The 25,509-nt window shown below is 36.1% G+C and overlaps 1 protein-coding gene across 1 annotated transcript in view; it reads right to left on the reverse strand.

The window, feature by feature from the left end:
• Nucleotides 1–25,509, reverse strand: part of ERC2 (ELKS/RAB6-interacting/CAST family member 2) — a gene marked incomplete at both ends in the record, with an annotated part of 318,636 nt that overhangs the window by 185,553 nt on the left and 107,574 nt on the right. Inside the window, one exon of the mRNA XM_080350354.1 lies at nucleotides 6,240–6,407. Coding sequence (XP_080206480.1) covers nucleotides 6,240–6,407 — 168 coding nt within the window. The remainder of the gene's footprint in view (nucleotides 1–6,239; nucleotides 6,408–25,509) is intronic.

Here is a 25,509-nt window from a genome sequence, read left to right on the forward strand (position 1 = left end):
AATAATTACTGTAAACTAAGACATGCTTGCAGTTTCAGCTACTTATACTGAAACCCAGTGATGCTTCTGAATTACTCCAAACATCTCCAGCCATTCCATGAATTCATCAGCCGCTGATGATAAAGAGGAGATCTGCTTAGACATTATTATTGTGAGCAGATCTCCAAAGAACTTTAACACCCAGACAGGTGCAGTCAGTGTTTCTTCACTTACTTGAGGGTCTATGATTGGGTCAATATACTTGACAGTCAAAATTTACCATGTTTACAGAACTGGAATCAGATAAAACAGTTTTTAGATTTTGCAGTCTCATGAAGCTTAATTTGAGGAATTCAGTGGTTTTCTCCTATGAAGTGTTACTTTCAAGTAAGTCAATAAGTAGAAACATGGAATCTAACTACTCTTTTGAAGTGTTGGCTTGAACAAAAGCAGCAGTAGCAAGCAAGTCATCAGAAGTAGGGGGAAGAACAAAACGCTGGGCTTCTAGCTTCAGTGGGTAGTAAATTCATTGGAAAAGACAGTAGATTCAGACACAGACTGGAAAACTTTATAACTATCACAGATTTCAAGGTGCAAGGACTTACCTAAACTCGTAGCTATGGTTTTAGGCTGGGTGATCATTCAGATTGGCTTCACTAAGTGAACCTATATTAAGTCACATTTTTTCAGTAACGTTTATAACCTGTAAAAAACTTAGAAGTGTAGTGTGTTACAATGAACAGGAAAAAAAAAAAAAAAAAAGATAATCAAAAGGCAATGATCATTGCCTCTGATCTTAATGACATTGTTCTCAACATCTCAGTGTATAGGCTACGTGAATCCCAACAGCTGCACTGGCTAGACTTCAGTTTTTTCTGTATTTATTCAGGCAGTCTTGATGTGCACGCCATGCAAAGTTTAAGTCTCTCAAGGCTGTATTTTATTGTGAAGAATTATTGAGGACTATTTTTTGGATGATATATTGGGATCAATAACACTACCACCTGGGATGAACAACTGGCTATATTTAGTTCAATCTCACTTTCATAATGCCTTATCTGAATAACAGAACATGATCTGGCAAAGTTGTAAGCATTAGCAGCCAGCAAAGTACAACTTTCTAATACTCAGTACACTCAACACTGTATCCTTAAAGGGAGAATATATTAGAAGAAACATTTCTAAATGTAACACACAAGTCAGTAGCCACCATAGCAGCTTTGAAACACCAAAACTTTTGTGTTACACCAGAATGACTACCTAATTTTTTTTAACACTGGTAATCTGCAGTTAGAACATTGGTCTGTTTCACAGAACAACTAATTAGTTCAGAATTTGTTGTCTCACTCCAGAAATACAATAGAACTCTGGTTGGGTAATTGCAAAACCACAGTTCACGTAACAGCCTATTCACAGTGTTCTGATAGAATGTGACAAAGTTAATTATAATGTCCTTCATCATGTCGCCATCGCACCTCTACAGGGTTTATGAAAATGTACTCACAACTGATTAAGGCACAAAAAAAAAAAAAAAGAAAAAACAAGCCCTCAGAGGCATCTGCTCTCAGCAATGTGCTTGCACTTCCTACTCGTTAACTTCAAACAAAAGAAGTTGGTTTCTTAGGTCTTCATGGACCATCCTGGATTAAGAAGTTTCAATTTCAGCAGTGTTCTCAGCCAGAATACCTGCATCAAGCAATAATACTGATGCAAATTTCTAAGCACAAGAGTAGGGTTCATTTGGTTACGCTGGCATACTCCAAATCTGACCATATGTAAATGTCCTCTTTTTTAGAAGATAGCAAACAGTAAAGCGTACAATTAATTGTACAACACGTTTTAATTTAACATGAACTGGACAATAATACCTAATGTGCATGCTACAGGCAGTCCAAGTACAGATTCCAATTATTACTTGGGAGCTAAGACTTTATGACATTTCCTACAAATGCTAATTAGCTGGTAGGTTAGGGCCCTCAGTCATGTAGCACTTCATCAATCACAAAGCTTAAACTATTAAAGATGGAAACTGTAACATTTTACACGAAAAGTTATGTTGCAAGTCAAAGTAGAATATTACATTAGTCCCCTTTACATGGTGTTCTTTTATAATAAATAGTCTCCACAAAAGAATTTCCGCGAGCTGTTGTCCTAATATGATCCAGGTCTACATCCTCTACACTTTCCTTGTCTCAACAGCTACTTCACAGCTACTCATACTTCAGAGTATGTAATTGTTTTTCAATATATTTACAGATTCCTAAAGGACAAAACACACCAAGCATACCCACCGTATGAAAGAGAAAGCTTCCAAGCAAAATGGGACACGAAAGAATCATCACACAGTTCAGCACTTCTGCTGTTCAGCCTAAAACTCAGTCATATTCATAGAACTTGCACGTTCTGGTAAGAAATACATAAAGATTTCTGAGGCCTGCCCCTTTGCATGCTAAACTGACAGATATGAGGTGCAAGACTAGCTTTGCCAGGTTAAACAAGGCTATTAAAACAGCATACCCAACTTTACTGGCACTAAAATGGAACAGTGGTGCCAACAATTCTAGAAGAAAGAAATATTAAGTAATATTGCACCTCTGACATTGACATAAGTTTATTATTACTCCATGCCAATCTACCTTGATCCAAATCCTCTAAATGCATGCTATTTCACTGCTGGGCCTCCCTTAAGCCTGCAAATTACACTGAACAGTGCAGTGGTTTTTCAGTTTGGTCAAAAATTACACCAAAACCACTGTGTGGAAGGACAATGCATCATTAGCTCACTGTGTAGGCCATTCCTTTTTTTCTGCAATGTGTTCCCTGACGTGTTCCTATGCCACCCTGTGGGACTCACCACAGTTGTTTTGTTGCCAATGTTTTTGTTTCTCCCACACCTTTGGTAGGGAGCACTCAACACAACCCATCCTGTCCTCCAAGTGTAACAACTACCCAGAAAAGAGAAGAAACAATTCCAATTTTGACAGGGAGCTTTCCTTGTTTTGGTTTGGTCTCCTTCATATTTTTCAACATGGCAGATAACAGTAAAGTACACAAGAGATATTTAGAATTAGAAATTGCATCTTTAAGTTCCATACTCCTTCCTACTCAGTTTCAGGTTATTACTGACAGAAATACTTTTAAGCACTATATACAGAGTCTTTCTTCTTCAATTACTCGTATACAATCATTAAAACAAATGTTATTTTAGGCTGAGTGAAGCACTTCAGGTTGAGTGAAGAGAGATGTAGCCACCTATCTTGCATAACAAATGAAGGCACTAAAATAACTGGTTATTCACAAGTCCTTATATCAAAAGTAAATAAAAATACATGAACATAAAATTTTGCCCGGCACAGAAAAAAGAAAATGGAGACAAGCATTATAACATTACAGTCAGAATCTAATGTCTAGAGAGAACTTAGGAAGAAGAACTAGAAGCAATTCCTTCACTTTCAGAATAGTTTGCACTAGAGTAAGATGGCAGCCACAACAACGCCCTGAAAGAAGGTCTGTAGGGGCAGGACAAGCCAACAGAGGGGCCAGTAACTGCTCCACCTCTGAAGTGTCATATGGAAGGGTCCACTGAATTCTCCACATGTATCCATGCAATGAGGACAACAAGCAAATGTCTGGCTGCCATCCTTTGAAGCAAAAACAGTATTGGAAGAAGTGGCCAAAAGGTCAGAAGGAAAAGATGAGCAAAAACTTAAAGAACACAAGAGGCATGTGCACTCCATCAAGGACTAAAGGATAAAGGCATAATTAGGTTTGAGTAAAGGATATAAGTACTGCAATCAATATGTATTAAATACTTTTCCATCAAAATTTAGTCTTATATATGGTTTCTATTGGAAAGGTATGTTGACAAAACTGCAAAGAAAAGAGGTATAATACATCAGTCTTTTCCTTAAAGCACAGCGTCCATTACTAAGCTGTCTGAAATTCCCTGAAAATTGACTGTTCAAAAATATTACAATAAGACTACCACAGCACTAGGAATTAGTCCAACATATTTCTGAACTAACACGTGACTGAATGAACCATCTACCTATGGTCAAAATGAGCTGTGCTCTCTTTGCCTCTGACATAACATAAAGAAGTTGCATTCATTCTATGGAGTATGAATACCCTGGGACACATAACCTCATGTAATGCCAGGAGAGCTTCTTGAAAAAGAAAAAATAACAATAACAAAACAGTAGACAGACACTGAACATCTTCCCTTCTAACATGCGAGTATTGTGGTCCAGAGATGAGATTGCATCTGCTGCCAAGGATGCGGGATGCTCAAGGAGGCTAACCATGAGAATTCATGATCTAATAAGCACTGCCAAACTGAACACCTGGCTTAACTAGGCAAGTAGATTTTTTTTTTTCCAGAAGAATTTAAAGGCCTAGACATACAGAATTTTCTACCCAGAATCATACACCAAACACATGAAAAGTAAACAGTGAAAGCATCCCTTCTAGTATCATACTCTAGATTTATTCAAATAACAGGGGTGAGTAGAGCAGGAGGACATTTCAATCAAATTTTTCTCTAGTCAGATTGTTTGTAAGTGAATTTATCTCCAAACATTTTGCAACGAGGTACTAGTAGGATAATGATCCAAAGCTGAAAATGTGACCTAAGAATAATTTTTAAAATTTTTTTGCCAAATATTATATTATTTTCCTATAAACATCCACATATTAAGATAATGCAGTTATTAAAAATGCTTCTGAGAAACAAATCTATGCATAACCTTTACATGATGTAAACGAACTATTTTTCCCTTTTTATAATAATCGCCATAATTCATTCTTCCCTAAGGATTTAGCCCATAGCAGAAAATTTGAACTTCAGAAGTCCACTGATGAAGCATATTTACCAGAATAAAAAACTAAAAAAATTCAGGTGCACTTTCCCATTTTAAAGAATCAGTTTAGTACTACCTCTGATTTTGCACCTAGTATCTAGCAGGCTTTTTTTTATCACATTGTATACTGGAGCTCAAGAGGCTAAAATGTGTGTTTACCCTACAATTTAGTGAAGTGGTAGTGCAGCTTGAGTGTGACTATTTTCATTAAGAAGCCGGTGCAAAAGAAGCAAGACCATCTGCAAGCCCTAAGAAAATAGTCATGATGTATTTAAACCAGAAAAACACACAATGCTGCATATGTCTGAGCACATAGCTATGACAGATAGTGCTGACAGCTCCGTGATAAGTTACATTCATCATACAATTTTGATCACTGAATCCACATTCCTCCCTCTGATCCATTTCCTTAAGAGCTGAATACAAGACCAACTGTAAATTGTGGGTTAGTTTGGGGTTTTTCTTAGAATGCAAACCATAAGAAAAGTTGCATTCTTTTCTTCAAAATTCTCAAGTGATGTCCAAAACTAATTTGCATCTAGTACAGGATAAAAGGCATGAAGTTTGCTCTCTTCACATCATCAGCATTGCTAACAAGGCAAATATTCAGAAATAAGATTAAAGGGGATGAGGAGTTATATTCCAGTTTTCATGGACCTTATTTCCTGGGCCTGAAAACTCATTTTCTGGATAAGGACTTGGCTTTTCAAAGACTGTATTTAACCAATTGCAGACAGAAGCAAAGACAGATCATGTGAACCCTATATGATTCCTGGAGGAAAACCACAGTAACACGAACTACCTATAATAGTAATAGAGAGTAAGGAGCAGACATGGCTATAAAAGAAGTAATAGTAAAATTTACTTGATGTCAGGAACCTTTTCTCCATTCATCTGTATGCTTACAAGTGCATCTACATGCAATAAAGAACGTCACACAGAGAACATACCTGCTAGAATGAATATTTTTCTGAGTGTGAGAAAAAGGATATGGGAAATAAACACTCTACTACTGTCTGCAGAACCCTTGCAGAACTGCCTTTCCAGGCAATTCCCTGAGAAGAGTGATAATCATTGTTAGTAAGGATAACAGAATCCCTCATGTTGAGGAATAAGAGATTTTGTCAGAATTTTTAGAACTTCTATTTAACTCCAATAATTTTGTGGAAACTGCAGTACCTAATATTTTTGTGATATAATGCAATTAAGATATTATACTACAGAAATAATTCCATGGAAAACAGTAACATATTTTATATTAAAGAACTACTTGACTATTATAAACTCATTCCTTGCACTTTTTAAAAATATCTTAGAAGTAATACACTATAAGAAATACATATATTTCCTTTAAATATGCCTCAAAAGTTTTACAACATACCCTTTCATCAGCAACCTTACCTTTTTTTGAAGGACATTAATTTTTCTTTCTTTTACTTCCAACATGTCTTTCATATCTCGAATTTCTCCAGCCAGGGTTCCTTTCTCTTCTGTGAGGTCTTGAAGTTGTTTTGTTTTTTTATTCAGAAAGGTTTCTTTTTCTTCCAATCGTAACCGCAAGGCATCAACCTATAGTGAGTACATAAAACATATTTAGGTTTTAGTAAAGACCATTAGCACACTCTCAAATGAAGAGATTCTTTTACTTGTTAAAATGTAATAAAAAATGAAAGCACATTCAGCACCAAAGCATGAGTAGAAAAAGTAGAATAGGCAAAACATAAAATAGCATTAAAACAGTCCTGACTTGACATATGCATAAAAGACTTGAAAAAAAAAATCATCTTGACTTATTAAATACATAAGTCATTGAAAATAGTGTTCTGCATACTGTATTCAATTTGCCCATTAAAGTCACATAGTGGACAGATACTACAGTCATTACACAGGTTTGGGCACAGATCAACAAAGACATGGCAAATAGGGAAATTATAAGGTTCTTCACTTTTCCTCCATTGTAAATTGCATAAGTCTCTTAAGAAAAGGGCCTTACTGTGCTTTTCTGTAGCAAGCACAAATCCCTCTCAACTAAAATAATGGCTATTCCAAGGATTTTCCTAAGCAGAAATGTCTTAATGAAGAACCTCACCAAATTGCATTACATAATTCTTTTTTTCCTTTAGGAATCCTAAAAAAGGCATTCTAACAGCCCAGAAGGTCTATGTAGCCATGATTTTCACATTTCTTGCTGTATAAATGCTCAAGCATGCAATTTTATTGTTCTCTTAACACAATTCAAACCGTTCACAAATTATGGGCAGGTGAATACTTACTGGTGGTCTGGAAAAAATCTGTAGATCACTTGATACTGGTTACTATTTGTATACAGTTGTTTCTATAAGCAGTTCTACTGCTAATTGCAATTAAAACCTTAGGTACTCATAAAAGCATTTGGAAACAAGGTGGAAAAATAGCTGACTCCATTACAAGAGAAGGGGAGGGAGAACAGCAGCCACCTTCAAGGACAGCAGCACCCATAAGAGGCTATTTTTGATGATGTTTTCTTCTGCAGCTTTGAAACCACAGGGTGTTCGCATTAAGCAGACTAACATAGGCTTGTTTTGGCTGCAAGGTACGCCAGTGAGAAGACAAGGTTTGGACTGAAAATATATGACGTGGCAATCTAGCATAATTCTCTGTTTAAAAGAGACCTGCAGGAAGTCAGGCAAGTGAGAAATTTTAGATTCACAAATCCAGATTGCACACATACAAATGTCAGAAAATAAAGAACTAGGGTTTAAAGTTTACATTACCTAGAAATTCATAATGTTTATTCATAATTAAAAGCTAGATGGAAGTAACTGAAAGGGTACAAATGTTAGTTCAGCATTTTTAAGTTCTGCAACTGGAATAGTCAGAGTCACATGTATTAAGCATTTTTCCCTAGCTAATCAGAATATTAGCAAACTACAAAACAATCAGTAAATCCAATTTATTTTTATTCTGAGTTTTGTAATGCTAAAGTTATCCAAAGCAAAAGTCTTTGCAATGCCATTTTTAAACTTGGTTTGGGACCAATTTAGATGATCTATTGGATCTCGACATGCATGTTCTTCCTGCTCTTAAAATGGCTCATTGCTTTTCTACACACTGGAAAGAAAAAAAAAAATTATATATAAATATGTATATATTCTACTGAATTTATTTTTAAGACTTTTTTTGCAATATTAAAGTAACAGGATCTCGCAGTTTGTAAGCACTGTGCAGCATAAGATCCAAAGATTGCTCTTTAAGTTAGAAAACAAGAAATAGTAGTAGCAGCAAACTTTCAGACCTCTTTTAATAAACATAAAAGACCTCATCTGAAACTCATTACCACATCATCTTCATACTTAATCACTTATTTGCTTCATGCCTGAAAGCAATCCCTTAAGTCAAATCACAAAAATCTCTGTTGGGCCCTTAAGCTGCAGCTGAGCAGCTGGTCATAACATCACAGGGGGAGCTCCAAAAGAGGTTCTCTTCAGTCAGGCCCTGCAAGTCTCAGCTTCCAGCTGCCACTGGGCAGAAGCTTAATGCTTGAAGCCAAAGGAAGCTGAAGGTGATTAACTCACTGATAAAGCTCTGGTCTAGTTCCCTAGGGACTGGGATAACACAGTAGCTTACACAATGCTGTTCTTCTCGGCTAAACCAGACAGTTTCCACGTAAATTCTCTACCCATACAGTCCCACCCTTAGGGCCAGGAAGACAATTCTCACTCTTCTTCACAAATTTCTTCCCACACACCCTGTCATCATGGTTCACTAGATTCAACTCAGGAACAGGGATATTAGGCATTGGAAGCTGGGAGCACAAGGAGGGTTGAGAGGAAGAGTAGATGGCTCTGAAGTCCAAGTCCGAGTGACAACTTGTGTGGGAAAGGGGAGCAGAGCCCTGTCCACTCCAGTTTCTCAGACCCCACTCCTGTCTTCACACAGCTCTTAATTAAAGGGCACCACATGACTGAACCTTTCTGCATTTTCTTTCACCACTAGCCAGCTCATAACATGACTAACACATTATTTCTATTCCCTAAACAAAGGAACAAATTCAACCTGGAGGGATGAAAGCAGATGGTTTTCTTTCACACCAGAAAGAAACACACGCAGAACTCTGCAGCAGAGCTGCAATCTCCATCTTTTCCCCTCACTGGTCAGCATTCAGGCCAGCCATATGAAAACCTTTAAGTTAGCACAAGGATTATAACTTAAACTGTGCCACAGCACACCAGGCACCCAGGATTTCAAAGTCTGGACAGATCCTGAATTCAGAAACAAATTGTTTTCCTGTTTATGCCATAAATAGATTACACCACGTGCCTTCTCATAAACAGTTGACACCTTTCATCAGTTCCTTCAGATCCATGGTAACTTTTTAGCAGTTATTAATGAACACTCATGTTTGAGGTGAATTGCATTTGCACGCGGACTTTAAGATCTGAATATATTTAGATGTAACTGTTATAACTTTTGACAAGAACCCCAGTTCCCACAAAAGATTGTTCTTAATATTAGACTATCTACCTTGGTCTTCATTTTGATCCTCGGTAGCTTCAAATAAAAACTTAGAAGCATGACTGAAGTGATGTTTCTATTAAACTGAGAAAAACATATTGAAAGATTTGAAACAGCCAAAGAATCCAAATCCCAGCAATTCTACTGCACACAAGGACAGTGCAGGCTTTGGGAAGGAAGGAAGGAGTACAGCCACAGCCTTAGGCAGCAGATCCTCTGTTCCAGTCCCTGCACCTCCTACCTCCACTCCTCCCCCTCCTGCAAAGAGCGGTTCTGGCTGCTCCAGAGCCAAAGAGGCCACCCTTGTTGCAAACAGAGAGATAGAGGACAGGTTTACACCATGCGTTCTCTGTCAGGGACTCAGACACTTCCATAACATTCCATAACATCACCTCCAAGCCATAACAAATCCAATGTCATACTTTGGAGGTTAAACTGTGCTATTTCCCAGGCTTTTCCCAAAGAACCATCGGTCAGCAAATGTTCAACTGTTCTAGCTAGAATCCGAGTTTCACAGAATTACGACGAAACTCCTTAACGGAATTTCACCTTCCTGGTGAAACAGAAATCTTTCTCAAATATGATGAGACCATAGTGACCTGGGTTACTAACATAGCATTTCTCATGATTCAGTCGGATCACGGAGATTCAAACTAACCTTCTGCAAACCATACATTTTCCTATTCTTTTTTAAGACAATACTTAATTTGATGCTCCTTCTTTTTTCCCTTTTGTGCAGAAATATTTCAACCATTACATATTATGATTAAAACCAAGTCCATATGAGACATCACACTAAAACTTTTAAGATGAGAAAACGATAGCATTCATAACACAACACAGTTTTCAGTCTGTGTCATCCTTTTCTCCTTGCAAGTACAGGAAACAGAACTATCTCTAGTCTTCCTGCCCAGAAGTTTTTTTTTGTGGAGCTCAAGTTAGATTGTGTCCTGACATCAATGCTAGGGAGAAAAATAAACAAACAAACAAAAACAACCACCACACAACCATACCACACCGCCAAATAAATCTGTTTTCTCAGTGGTCAAATATCTTAAGACTGATACAGCAGAGCACTTGAATTCAAAAATTGACCTACACAATGAAGCCCAGGTAGAATGAACAGGTACGTCATACATAGCAGGGAGCCATTCTGAAATGGCTCCATGAGTTTTTGGAGAGGCAGAACTCAGAGCCAGTGCCAATCTTGGGGGGAGTGAAAAGGCAACTCATACTGTGTGTGGTCTTAGGCACACAGATTTGCCTTCTGTTCATAGGAAAGTGATGTGGAGCTTTACAAGAACATTGGTTATGTCATTTTCTCCTTTCCTAAATTCTTCTTTCTGCCTCCAGTACTCATGAACCAAGACTTACGTTTCTCATAATGTGAAATAAAACTACACCTCAGCCTGAACTGCATGCGACCTTTTACTATAAGCTATCTGTTTGGTGCTAAGCATGTATGACATCATTTCATAAGTCAAATATGGACTTTCAGATAGTGTAAAACCAAAAAGCTGGTACATGAGTTCCCCAACTTATGGAAGACAAGAAGCAAAATATACTACTTCATTTCTGGCCAGGATGTATTTGCCAATGTTAGAAATTATCTCTTCCCTGAAAATGGTAATGTGAAATCACATCTCCCAAAAATAATGAAACGATGAAGTATTCTAATTGGAGCATGACAGCACACTGTGAGAGATGTTTGCCATTTTTTCACTCTTCCCTTTTATGTCTATGGCATTTTAAACATAATATGAAAGGAAATTAAATATGGGTCATTTTACAGCATCAGATATATATTTTTACATTTGAAAGGATAAAGATTTCTGGTATACAAAAACTCTCTCTTTGCCTTTTCACTCAACACTATGTAATTTTAAGAATCTTTGACTTATTTTTCCCAAGCTTTGGCAGTACGTTTACTTGGCAATCTGAAGAAGACCATCATTTTCCAGAAAAATAAAGCAAAACCAGATCTGATAGTAACACATAAAGCATTTCAAAGACCTCTGTCCAAGTAAATTGCTTTTTAATTTTCTCTGAGTTCTTTTTCCTCAGCAGCTACTTATTTCAACTATATTTATTACAATAAACTATGTCACTTGCTCTGGAAATACACAACACACTGCAAAAACTTCAGAGCTGGGTTATGCTTTAGAAAGAGTAGAAAATTCGTGTAAGTGGCAAAAATTGCCAAATTCAAAGTCAAACTTCATTAATCTTCATGTCATCACCCGCCACTCACGACCAGCTCCAGTAGTGACGTCTGTTTCTTGAAGTTCCTCACTGTTAACTGTTTAGCTTCTATGCCATATTATATACATCATTTATGAAAGTGTTTTTAGTGTTATGGAGCTCCACAAGGAAGTAAAACATGAAGAAGCACTACTGTGTTTCACTGGTAAAAATTATTTATTTTACCAGCATAAATAAATATATTTAAAGTAAAGGTTTGTCTGTATTTTTTAAACTAAATCTGAATTTACTAGAGAAGCATTAAATGCTCTGCAGTAACTGGGGTAACAGAGAAGGCAAACTGTAACCTGTTGTCCATCTCACCCCCAATCCCCCCTCTGGTTCACCACACACTGCAGGCAGTATTTGCCACTGTGTGCAACTGTGTCCAAGACTCAGTCTTCAGCCCTTCTGTGCTATCATTCTCTCCCCTCCTGATGATCACTATAGGCTCCACAGGGCTGTCGACACTTTTCTGTGCTACTATTTGCTCTCTTAGTGTATTACGCGGCTACCTTTTGGGAAACCACTTCAGTTAACCAAAACATAACCTTATTTTGAAGATCTTAGTGCCTGTACTTACACATTTGTATGTATCTAGGGAAATGTAATACACCAAGTTTTAATTATGAAAACCAGTTTAAGCCAAAAAAAAAAAAAGAGCTGTCACTTCAATTTTCTATACAAAAGTACTGAGTTGTGAGTACAGAGAGCATATCCTCACATGGGCCTTTTTGCAAATATGAGCTGAGTTGCAAGTATAGAAAGGATATCACATGTCTTAAAAATGTCCCAACTGTACTCTCCAATTCAGAGCTTGTAAAATATCCTCGCTAGTCTAAAATACAACAATAAAATGAAAACTATCCTCTCATCATATTTGTCCCTCATTTTTCAGTCTGATATGATAAACATGATTTTTTTCATGTGATCTATGTAAAATTCAAGGCAGAAAGGGCAGAACCTGGCCACAATTTGAAGCTATAGACACTTGAATTTTGTACAACTAACATGATTTATATTCTTGTTCCACATTGAAACTTTAATAAGTTAGCTTTTTCCCTTTGTAGAGGAAAATTCCACTTTCAAGCATTATCTCAACAATTCCCACCCCTATTACTCTGGGTATTATGGTTGCTCTAGTTTACATTTAGTTCAGCAAATTACGTTACTATAGAGCTGATAGTTAACAGGCTTTATATTCCTTAAAAGACAACCTGTTTTACTGTCTTCTTTCTACTATTTCAGTGTTTAATAAGTGACCAAAGGAGAGGGGTTTAAAGCAGCTGAGTACAGTGTAGGCAAGGGGAACAGACAGCGAGGAACATTAGAAGACGGTTTATAAACAGGAGAATGTTGGCTGTTCACGTCAGGAAAATAAACTCCTACCATCTCACACCCTTTCCCTCATGGAATTGCTGTCACAGACTCTTTCAGTCCTCTCTAAAAGGATATGGGAACCATCTGATGATGTAATGCATCAAATACGCTTACTCTCCTCTACTTACTCCTTTAAAGACGGCACCGAGATGTTTCATAAAGCTCCCAGCCTCCCTCCCCAACAGCTTCTCCAGCCGTCATCTCTGCTAATCAATCTTGATTTTTCTTTCATTCTTTTTTTTCCACTAATCCAGATTATGCTGCTCTTTAAATGAGAAAACTGATAATACAAACTGGTCAAACCACACTAGAAAAGGTTTTAGCTGAATCAGAGATTGTAGCCAAGATACAAATGCTTCCCTCAGGCACTTTGAAACTCATCCTTGTGGAATATTATATACCACAAGGAATTCTGATCCTGTGTAGCATATCAATGCAGCCAACTGCCTAACAGCTGTTTTATTCAAATTTATATCTTTGCCTACTCCTACCACTAAAATTAGGTAGTTTAAAGCAACTAGTCCGAAGTTAAGAATTTAATATTCAGTTCAGTTCCAGCAGATTTTGGAAAACACATGGGAATTATAACTCACGTGTTGATACTTAAAGTTTTTGTTAATAAAACTTCCAACACGAACCTTACCTCATTGAGCTTACGTCACTGATTTTTATGCTCACTATAAAACTGTAGCTGTCATAATATTTTTGAATTACTGCAAAAGGAAGTCAGTCATTCCAGAGTCAATGTTATTTAGCAACATAATGATAGTTATAAATTTGAAATACTTAAAACCAATCTACAAAACTATCAATCTTGGAAGCTTTTAACTTTTGAAATTTCTGTCTCCACTAACATTCAAATTTTATTATCCTGTAATAGATTAATAGAAAGAGAATTAAAAGGCAACAATAGTCTTTTTTAAAGTCATGCCAACGCATTTAACTGCTTCATGAAAAAAAAATGTTTAGAATTCCATAATAGTATAAAAATAATGAGTAAATATCTGTTATAAAGGATAAAAATAGAATTTTTACATGAACTGTTCTTCTCAGTTCAGTTTTTTTTATAGTAGGAATCAGTTATTACAAATAGCATCGCAGTGAAAGTGTGATTTTCAAAAAACACATTTAGGTTTGTAACCTACTCAGAACATTCAAACAAGGGAGGTGCTGTAGGTGAACCTCCCTCCAACGGAGCAGAGAGCCTGTGTTATGCTTGCAGGAGTGAGCTGCACCCTTGACCTCTCTCTCAATTTCAGATGTTTTGAGTGAGACAGCTATTGGAGAACAATCTTATGATTCACACTGTTCTGAGACTGGAAGACTCATTTATGTCACCCACTTGTTTATCAGACATTGTTACACCAGTAGGGCCAGCTGGAATCAGCTTGGCTACAAGCTTACGATCCCAGATCTATGGACAGCTCATAAATAGAGTGACATAAAACAGTTTGGGCAATATTTTTCATTTATTCGTAAGAACACAGTGAACAGAGAAGAAGGTTAAAATAATAAGCTGGACATATATTGTTAACTTTAAATATAACAGAGCATTTTCTTCAAGAAATATGCCATATTTACCTTTTTATCTGTCCTGCCCACATTCTTCAGGGACCAAGTTATAGCATATTCCCTGCAAGCTGCTGCATTTTTCTCGAAAGCGAATAAGCCTCTAACTACCTGTAATCTCTCTTATTAAAAATTCACCTCTACAATTTTCCAAATCTAAAAGCTGAGAGTGAAGTCCTCTCTGTCCCAACAAGCCAGGTTCCATAATCTCCTAGACAATAGTAAACATCAGCTCGTTTAACATCAACCTTGAGTATCAGCAAGTGTCATAGGTCTATTTAGCTCCATCATTTGTCCTCAAGCCAAACCTCTGGTTCTTTAGGCCATTTTAGAACTCAGAACTTTCTCATTAGCTCTGGCTTTCAAGGCATATGAGACAATACAGCCCCCTCGCATATATGAAGCAAGACGACATTTGCCTGGTATCAGAACACAGTGCACTGTTTTACCACATTAGATGGACAAAAAGGTGATGTGGAATATTTGGCATTCCAGTAGTAATGTTCTGGAGAGAAAAGTTGTCACCTAAGTTAGGAAGTCCGTTTTGGCTATTTTTGAGTTTTGCCCATAAAGGAAGTTCTTCTCAAGGGAAAAAACCTCAATGAAGGTTCAATTTGCCAACATCTGGCATATTGCCAATGTTTATACATTTCAACTAGAGCTGGTCATATGTTACCAGACCACTCTACAATTAAGTTTTTAAAAAAGTAAAAGGATAAAAAAGGTACTTTGCAGGAAGATTCTGCACTTAAACATGCACTTATTCAGGAAGTCTCTGTCCTCCCTGCAATTACAGACAACAGCCACCCCCTTCAGAAAAGCCTGGTCGGTATATTATTCCTTTGGTTTTGGTTTTCTTTTTTTTCCTAGCTTCATAGTCAGTCTTTTGCGGCGTGTATGTTCTTGTGGTACAGAGCTATATCAAAATACCCTGGCAGCTACACCAATTAAAAATTATTATAAATGACAAATGTTTGTCTGGAAGAAAGACAACATGTTGACTATAGAATTTACTAACTGTAAAATCAGACTGCACTGACCACACTGTGTACAAAGTTCTGCAGCTTTATCTTAATAAATTAGGCTTAACTATGCAGGCATATTAGAACTATGTGGACCTTAAATCAGAGATCCCTGGTACAAGACCTAGGGTGAGAAACAGAAGTCTGATCTGCTCTGGCTTTATTTCATAAAGTGGTACACATATGTCCAGAATACGATCTCCCCTCTTCCCCCCAGGAAAAGTCTAATTCTACGTACCTTTTCCACCCCCTCACCACCACACCTCCCCCCCCAGAAAAGTCTAATTCTATGTATAGGCTCAATGTATGTACACACCTGGCAAAACAGACTTTTATAAAATCCCCTTCTCACAGTGGGTAAAGGTCACAGGATACCCGTACTGCTTAGGGGCTTCTACTGCTGGTCTTAATAGCATTCTGCAATGTCCTTGCATCTAGAGGCAAAATACTACATTATTGGTTATAATAGCTTTAATAAAACCTTTCCAAAATAACAAATAATTTCTGTCTTTAGCTGATAAACTTTATTTCAATAAACAACAACGTTGAGATTTCTAGTGGAAATCTTTTTATGAGATTAAGATGCAATATATATCAGACATTATTTTTCATTAGCTGCACCAGTTCACTGTTATATCATCTTTCCATGTCTCTTCCCAGTCCTCTATTATTACAATGTCCCGTGTTTAAGGCCTAGCAATATTTGAAGGTAGATTCAAAAATAATAACTCTAATGTAAGAATTAGACAAATGACACAACCAAATTGAATGTACTGGGTCTTAACCACTTGGCCTAAAGCATCTGTGTAGAGAAACTCTAAAGCCTGTGAAACAGACCCAAACCCCAGCTGGCTCAATTATCTCATAAGTATTGAAAATATATATGCACTAGAAGAAAATGTACAAATTAACTTCAAAAATGAAATTAAAAGTAACATTCTATTGTACATTCTTTGTTCCACCAGGCCAAGGACATAAATTTCATGTAATTCAGAAGTCAGGTCTGCTAAAACAAGAAGAAAAAACTAAGAAACAAGACAGATCAAATTATATCTCCCTAGAAATGAAATTAGAAGATATGTAAGAACTGATTACCTTGGGAGACACCTTTATTTCCACACTCGGAGTTGAACCATACCTTCTAAAATGTCTGATCAGTGAGTAATATTAAAAGCTGCTCTTTTTTTTTTTTTTTTTTTTAATATGAACTGAAAGTTCCAAAAATGGACCCTAAAAGGCATGTTGTAAGGTACATTCTTGGTAAAAGTTTATCTCTGAACCTACTAAACATTAATAAGATTTTAAAAGTGATAGAGGTCTCCCAGCAAGAATATTCTAAGCTATTCAAGGATAATAAATAGCAGTAAATAGTTCTTAAATAGCAAAGCTTGCATACCATTCTCAGAGACAGTTTTAATGGGAAGTCTGTTTCAAGCAAATGCACTACGGACTCTTTCTACAGCAAAATCTTTTGCTTCCTGCAAATGTTAGGTTGATTTAGGGGTCAACTTAATAACTGCATGTTTGTCTCAGATCAACAGTAAAAATTGGTATTGATCCCAGTGTCAGTAACGATATTTTTTTTTAAATATGAGGTTTATTTCTGAACTAAGGGAAAAAAACACTGATTAATTCTAACTGATGAAACCCACAATGAAATGCTTCGGTAGCAAGTATATAGGGATCCCAGTGCTATAAAGTATCTAAATAGGCATTTCAAACTCAGCTGATGATGATGATTCTTCTTAGAGGCGTAGTATAACCTTGGTTTTCCAGTTATGGGATCCTGAAGATTAAAACATCTTTCCAGAGGAATTAAATGCTTAATACACATAATTCACATAAACTCTACATATCTGCCTGAAAGAGGAATAAGAGTTGAGATTCTGCTTTGGATGTAAAACTCGGTGTATGAACTTCAGAATAAAATCTAAGTCTAAGATCTCAAAGCAAAATATTTGAGACTCAAAGGTTAGCAGTGAAAACTCTTTTGGGTAATAGGTGAAAGAGGAAAAAGCTAACAATATAAATACATATTTATAGCTACAACTGGCAAGGTTTTAAGAACTCTTGAATTACACAATTTAAAACTGTTTGTCAGCATTGCCTCAATGTGATTCCTGCACAAATCACTGCTTCTCATGTGAATGGTGGTGTTGACTATTCTACATCAAAGTTAAGCCAGAACAAGAGGAGGATGTCACTTAATTGCTCACTTAAGGAAAACAGCTCTGTGCCGAGAATAACAAAAAAAGAATAATAAAAGAACCAACATTCTTGTATGACTTGATGTTACAAGAGGAAAAAGCCAAGACTCTAATAACAAACTGTTGCTCAAAATTAAGGACTCCGATACAAAACTCAGATATCCATAGCTGAGCCGTGTATCACATATTTACTTGATTTTTGAAAATTATCAACTTAAAAAAAAAAAAAAAAAGAAAAGAAAAAGTGACGCTAATATAGCTCAGCTGCAGCAGTGTGTTTGACACAGGAATTTGCCAGCTGCTCTAATCCTGTAAGAGGACAGATACAGACCATTCTGTCAACTTTTCCCACCAGTGCCTTACCCAAAAAAAAGTTAAATGAGTACCTACTAATAGCAACACTGTATTTGTTATCTAATGCATGGAACCTTCCAGAGTGCCAAGAATCGTAATCTATTTTCTGGAAGCTTATATGTGTATTATAGATGTTAGGAGATGATACCTGAATAGCCATATATATGTCAGTCAGTTTTGGGACCAGAGAAGAGTCTGAAAACATTGCATTTACCTGTGCAGCCAAAGCCCTTACTTGTACATAGAACAAGTAACTTTACTGGGCTGGTTTGCATATGGTTTGAGCACAAGATTAAAACCATAATGGGAGTCATGTGATAACTACTTATTTTCTTAAAATCTCAGATTGGAAAAAATAAGTGTTGAACCTCTTAAAAAAAAAAAAATCTGGTCTCTATGATAGGGTAGAAAAAAAGGAGATGTAAAAAATTCAGAACGGAAAGAACAGTACATAAAAATTCAAGTTAGATCACATTTAAAATGGTGCGATTTTAAGACTCAACAGATGAGTCAAGATTTAAATGTGAGGGCCCAGTAGTTTTCAGATTTATGGAAACTAATTGCTTTTCAGTGACACTCTGAGCCCTTTAAGAAATTGCTCTCTGAAATGCTGTATCATACATATTAATGTAATTCCGTAAGTCATTATTCAAAGATATTTGACAGATAGTCAACTGCCTATCAGCTGAAAATGATGAGGCTTGGTAATATTGCTAGAATTAAACAATTTTGTTAATAACAAGCATCTCAACAAAAACACAGACTGTACCCCTACTGAAACAGAAGTGGGGCCATTTGGGCTATCTCAGACGTTGCAAACATATTTACTTTTTATGCTGGAAACAGTCTCCCAAACTAGTTTCCAGAGATTGTGCTGGCTTGTAATAAGAATTCCAGACAAGGAAAGAGTGCTTTGACCACGAGAGGCTCCTTGAGATGGAGTTTGACAAGAAAGGACTAAAAGGGCCAAATTGGTAACTCCTCTTGTATGTCATCTTTTCAGTAAGTCTTTAGGCATTTTAGGTACTATTGGAGAAGGCACTTTAAAAAACTTCAATCATGATAGAAATGGTAAATCTCTATCTCATATTTTAAGTGTTTGAAAAGTCTAAAATAATTAATAAGACTCAACAATACTGCAAGGAAATGCATGAGATTGGAACGAGGGACACAAAAGCAACAATTTTATTCTTTGCAAAAATATAGTACTTATAACAGAGGTTACGTGGTAAATTAAAAATAAAAAGTTATGCAGAAATGAAATCAGATATAAGTTTCAATTGCAGGCTTCCTAACATACTAACAGAGATTAGCTTGCCAAATATTTTTATTGAGTCCAGTCTGCCAGATCATCTAGCAGCAAGTCAGAGACATGTCAAGATCTGATCTTATGTTTATTTATTATTCAGCTGGAAGCTATAGGTTTACTAGTTTACCACAATTATATTCCATCTGGGAGACACTCAGTTTCTCAGGACAGAATAGCATCTGCATGAGAAAGATAAAGCAAAACTTACATGTGTGCTGCTTTCATAACAGTCTTGACACTAAACAAGCTATGTAAAGTTAGCTATGAAAACAAACCATATCACAGAAGTGGTCTTACACTGTCAAACGTGTAAGGGATACTTTCAGAAAAAGAATCAGTAATGAAACAGCTCTCAAAAACTACTTTCAGAGAAAGAGCCCTGCAACCTACAAGAACCAACAGGGAAAGCCAAGACATGGGGACTAAATAAACAAAGAAAGAAAGAGTCCTCAGGTCGCTGAGGATACAAGCCAACTCTGATTCTTCACAGTACAAGAAAGTCTAGAACACACAGGTCTGTTAACCGTAATTTCCAGGATGCCATCATGTTCTTTCCTTCTCAAAAACGTGCAAGGCAATACTAGATATCATGTACACTTCATTACATTTCACAAAGAGAAACTCCATGAACTATGTATCAATGCTTGATCCTGCGTTGCAGTAGAACCTGCATGGAAAAAACATTAAGCCACAACCACCAACACAGAATAGCTGAAAGAAATCTTTCCTTCTTCCTCCTTTCCCAGCTCTCTTCAAGGAATCTCCAATCTCTAAAATTCATAATCAGAAAAAAAAATGTGGCTAATAGAGATCAAGTACATCCAGAGGGTCACAGAGCAAAAAAGCTCAGGACCCTCTAAATCCTGCAGAGACATCCCAGATTTTTATATACTTGGTTCAATGTACCATTTCCTATAAGGAAAAAATACATTGGTGAAACATAACTACTATTATATGCCATAATGAAGACACAGAAATAATTAATGGGGCATTGGGGGAACTATTTAGCCATGAGAAAATAATTTTGCACAAGGCAAACAATTTGTTCCTGACATCTCGTTCTTCTAGGGAGTCCTGCAAAACAGCTTCAAATGAAATGCCTAGGAATAAAATTCATAACTCTGGATATTAAAATGGCCATTAAAAACAGTTCCCAGAACAAAGTTACAAGATAATATCTACAGGGTTCTCAGCTAGTTCTGTGTGATTAAAATGGTGGTCCCTAAGAGAGCCCAAGAACAATTACAAATTTGGCAATCACCTCTGTAGAATATCCAACATACAAAATGAGACTCTATGACTGCACCTAGTGGACAAAAAGTCCTGACCACATTTTCCAGAATAGCCTAATTCTCTCACAGCAGCTGTCAAAAGCACACAGAACTGAGTTTATGTGTATTATGCTTGGCTTGGGAAAGCCTTCATCCATAAAGTGGATTAAAGTCTTCCCTAAAATAAGACTCAACAAATGAAGACTACTGGAATTATAAAAAGATCAAAAAATAGCCACTGAAAAAATTCAAAGGCTTTTTATTTTACTGGACTCAGCTAAAATTTAAGAGTGACATAATAAAATGCCCATTTATGCACCTTCCATCTACTACCATTATCTTTATTTTTTTTAAATCTTGTTAGCACAATTCTTACCACTAATTTGAGCAATGTTTGTCAAATCTGTAATCTGTGTGCTGGATATGTTTCAACAGAATTTATAGAAGAGAAAGGTGTCATAGCATTCAAAATAACTAATAAGAAGGTCAAAAATATAACAAATACAGTAATATGAAAATATGATTAATACATGCTTTTTAGAGAGTTTAAAAACTATTTCTCTGCTCAGACTTCATCCCAAAAGCATTTCAACAATCTCCCACCTGCAGGAAAGGACAAGATACAAAAGTAATGTTGCAGGAGAACTGCGCTCAAAACTGAAACTCTAATTATATTTGATAAATGATCCAAATGTATTAAATTGTGGTCATAACGCATCAGATAGTGAAATAGAATTGAATTAATTTGGACACATAAGCTCTTGTGTGTTTTATTTCTCTTCTCTTTTTCCTTGTTTTATAGCAAAATTTTGTCACTAGAAGTAAGAGAAAATGCAAGGCAGGAAAAAAAAAAATAGTCAATGCAATAAAGTATGTAATTATATCAGGGTCCAAATGATATTTTCTAACATTTTCTGTAGAAGGAATTCATTTCTTAAGACATTACTCCAAGTAGGCAATCATCCACAAGATGGTTCTACTCTGTCCAGCTCAGTTTTTCTATCCATAATGTAAACACAGGAATTAACATATCTGTCTCTCAGACACACCATGAAGTCCCAAAACTTGGTTAAAACCTTTGAAAAGTGCCTTGCACAAAAAGCCAGAGGTGCGTCATGCCACAAAGGGAAAAAAGAATGAGTACATGGGGTGATGGAGCGCTGAACCATTTCTGGAAAGACCACGGTTCCTTTAGGAGCAGGGCCTCTTCTAAAAATTCCCAAGGAAAGATCCAGAGTTCCATAATCACAGTTCTACCATTGAAGCGTGTGAAGTATTTTCAAGACTTCTGACAGAGACATTAAAGAACTGTTAGTATACTTTACAATAGTAGGTTGGAAGGAAAACTGCAGTATGATATACAGCATCTCAAGAGTGGGTATCCTCCAGACCTGTTTTTGCCAGTATTATTATAAACGTTATGTAAAAATCTGATCATTATCCCTAGAAAGTGAAAAGTATCCATACTTAGGTAGCCTGGGAAAAGTTTTCCAAAATTTAAAGCTCAAAGGAAAAGTTCAGCTGACTTTAAAAACAAAATTAAAAAGTGAACTTCTCAAATAATTCTTCTGTCAAGGCCTTTCAAAATGAAACCTTTCCTTGACTTGGTTTACTCTAGAAAGTGGGAAAAGTTTGAACAAAAAGATAGATTCCATTTTTTTAAAGGAGGAAGGAGAAAGAAACATTCTACAGATTTTTTTTTTCCACACAACAAATCCAAAATGTAGGAACATCAGATTTTGACATGTAAATAATACTAAATGGTCAAATAACACCTAGCGTTCAGATTCTGAGCACAGATTGACAAGTCTAGCTTGTAGAAAATATATATTGTTTTAAGTATTTTAGTCTGGTCAGATTACCACAAGTAAAAAATCCAAAATTGTTTAAAACCTCATTCATTCCTGAGTTGGAAATTAATATTCTTTAGCCACTATATGATAACCAAAAGAAAGAGGAATGTCACCAGTTCACAGCAGTGATAAGCTAAATGAGTTGGCTAAAATGAACCCTGCAAACAAAACCACAAAACAATGATATGTTTGAGCCAAGCCTTTTTAGCATCATAAGAAAGTTTTTCTGTATTCCAGATCATTCTTCTAACCTTCCTCTGTACCTCTCCTACTCTGAATTAATCTTTCTTGAACCTAGCTGACCAGGACCATAAACTGCATTTCAGATGAGATCTCACAAAGTACATTAAAATACTGCCCATCTGTAACAGAAATCTCTCTCCTGATACATTCTCGTATCAAATTTTCCATAGCCACATTTTATTGGTGACTCAGACACTATTACTACCTTTATCTCAGCCTTTACATTATAGAAGTTCTAGTTTTCAGTCCTGTGGGGCAGAACCCTGTATTTCATCCTACCACATCTCAAACATGTACCTCACTCGAGAATTCAAGATCATTCAGATCTCCTTAGCATGAGACTAGGAGACCAGTAGCCCCAATCTGTGCATCTCCATGAAATCTCAAGTGTGATTCCAAGTTTGGCAATTAAAATATTAAACAAGCCTTGTCAAACATCAGGTCTTGAAGTGCTTAAACAATCATTTCCCCAAAAGCAGTCTCCTCCATTTCGTACTATCTGCACTATTTCTACACATTTCCCTGTTAGCCAATATTTCAACAGTTCTACCATTCTTGGACTGAACTCAATCTTCTCCCACTTCAGTCACTTGAACATGATATGGCATGAAAAGCCTTACTAAGATTCAGCTAGATTAGACATAATGTATTGTTTTTGTCTACATGATTAGCACACATCAAATATCCTGCCTTAGTCCAATTTAACAGATTTCATATCCAAATGGATGCACAGTGGCTTTCTAAAAATGGTTACATGAAAAGCTTTTTTTTCATACCAGATAAATATTTTTTTATGGCAAACTCAAATGGGATACACAGAATAATGTATGGTTTTACTTCAGATACAAATGGATTTTTACTATTTGTTTGAAAATTGCTATCCAATCTGGGAATGGAAGTGGTAACATTCTATTCTAAATTCCATGCTAGCAATGAAGCTGCAAGTAACTATTAATACTTGGTTCAATGCAAAAAATCACCAGAAGTCTTGCTTTTTGCATAGAATATGTTCAAAAGACTTTTGTTGGAAGCTTCTGTCCTTGAAAGTAGGTCTTTGAAATAGTTGTAGGACTGAATCTTCTAGGATTTTAACCCTTTCAACTGAGGTTATCCTTAAACATGAAGATATAAATAGCTGTGAAAAGATTTTGCTAATATGGCATAGAAAAAGTGCAAGAAACATTCATTTTTGTAAAATGTTTACTGTTTAGCCTTTCTTAATATCCCTTTTAGTGTATATAGTGTATATATATCTAGTTTATATTCTTTTTAGTCTATATATATTGATATATATGCATATTCATGTATAAAAAATATTATTGCTAAAAACTCAAGGTATAAATAATTTAACACAGAAGTAGAGGCTGCATGAAAGCAGATTTACTAGTCATGGAAATGAAACCTGAGTATGAAAATTCATTCCCCAATCTCTGACAGTTGACATTAACATGGAGCCTTATAAATCTGCCCTTTAAGAAAATTCTAAAAATAAATAAATAAATGGAGCAAGTACCATTCCTCATCTGTTTTTCTTTTCCTGGAAAGCATTCTGAAAGTAATCTTTTTTCCAGACATAGATTATTCTGCACATGGGTGAAATTCTGCTCCTTTTTCCAATCTCCTCAGAAGATTGGGAAAATAAAGATACATTTCAAGAAATATGACAACACCAGCACACAAAAGGAATCTTAATGTAAAGTTTAGCATAGATTAACCACATAGGATCCTGCACTATGTAAATTTAATTATATTTATCAGTACATGAATATCACAATACCAAGGAGTTGCAATTTAAAAAGATTTTAAATAAAAAAACAAAACACACACCAAACCAGAACCGCTAGGCCTTTCCTAGCCAAGAAGTTGAAAAGGACATGCTAAGGAACTGCTAATATTTCTCTAGTAGCTGTCAAGCTGTCTTAAACAATACCTAGTGTCCTTCCCTAAATACTCACATGTAGTGACAGGCATTTCACACAGTTCAGCTAAAGAGCAAAATGCATAAGCACATTGGAGCTTAAAATGATGCTTCAGACCATTTTATTTCCAAGTACTCCTTTAGTAAGGAATTCCTTTTTAAAAAGTGAAGAGCTAGTAGTTAGAGAATAAAACCAACTGCAGACAATTTATTAATTTATTAAATATAGATCTACCTTGAGATTGCATTACAAAGCATATCTGTGGATACATAGCTGTATTATAGCCTCTTTGATTTCCATCTCATTTCACAAAAAAGGGGGGATTTTTTAGGCTCATCATTCCTGAAAATTCAATCTAGGACAGGAAAGTCAGCCTTTGTTCTTCCTGTATGTATTATACCCCCAGTAGCACCTCTGTAGTCTGCCTGTAAATTTGTGCAGACGCAATTAAGTGCCTCTGTAACTGAAACTTTCTAAACTCTTCTATTATTTATGCAAGAAGAAATATAACCCTCTGCTCTCATTCATCTCTGTACTGGATTGTAAGACCTAACAGAGGAGTGAAGAAAATTAAAACTTTATTTGCTGAATGATGTATATAGATGTGAGTTTTAGTGCTAAAAAAAGAAGGAACCTGAGGAGCACAAGGTGTCTTTTCATAGTAATAAAATAAAATCGTCCCCATACTTTCATGTGATTTCTTTCTATGTATGTACAAACTTCCATATTTTATATATATGTATATGTAAATAATTAAGTTTTTTACTTTAATAGACATTCAAACCAAGGCTGTGCCAGTAAGCATGCTT

Source organism: Nesoenas mayeri, assembly GCF_963082525.1.
Source record: "Nesoenas mayeri genome assembly, chromosome: 10".
Lineage (NCBI taxonomy): Eukaryota > Metazoa > Chordata > Aves > Columbiformes > Columbidae > Nesoenas > Nesoenas mayeri.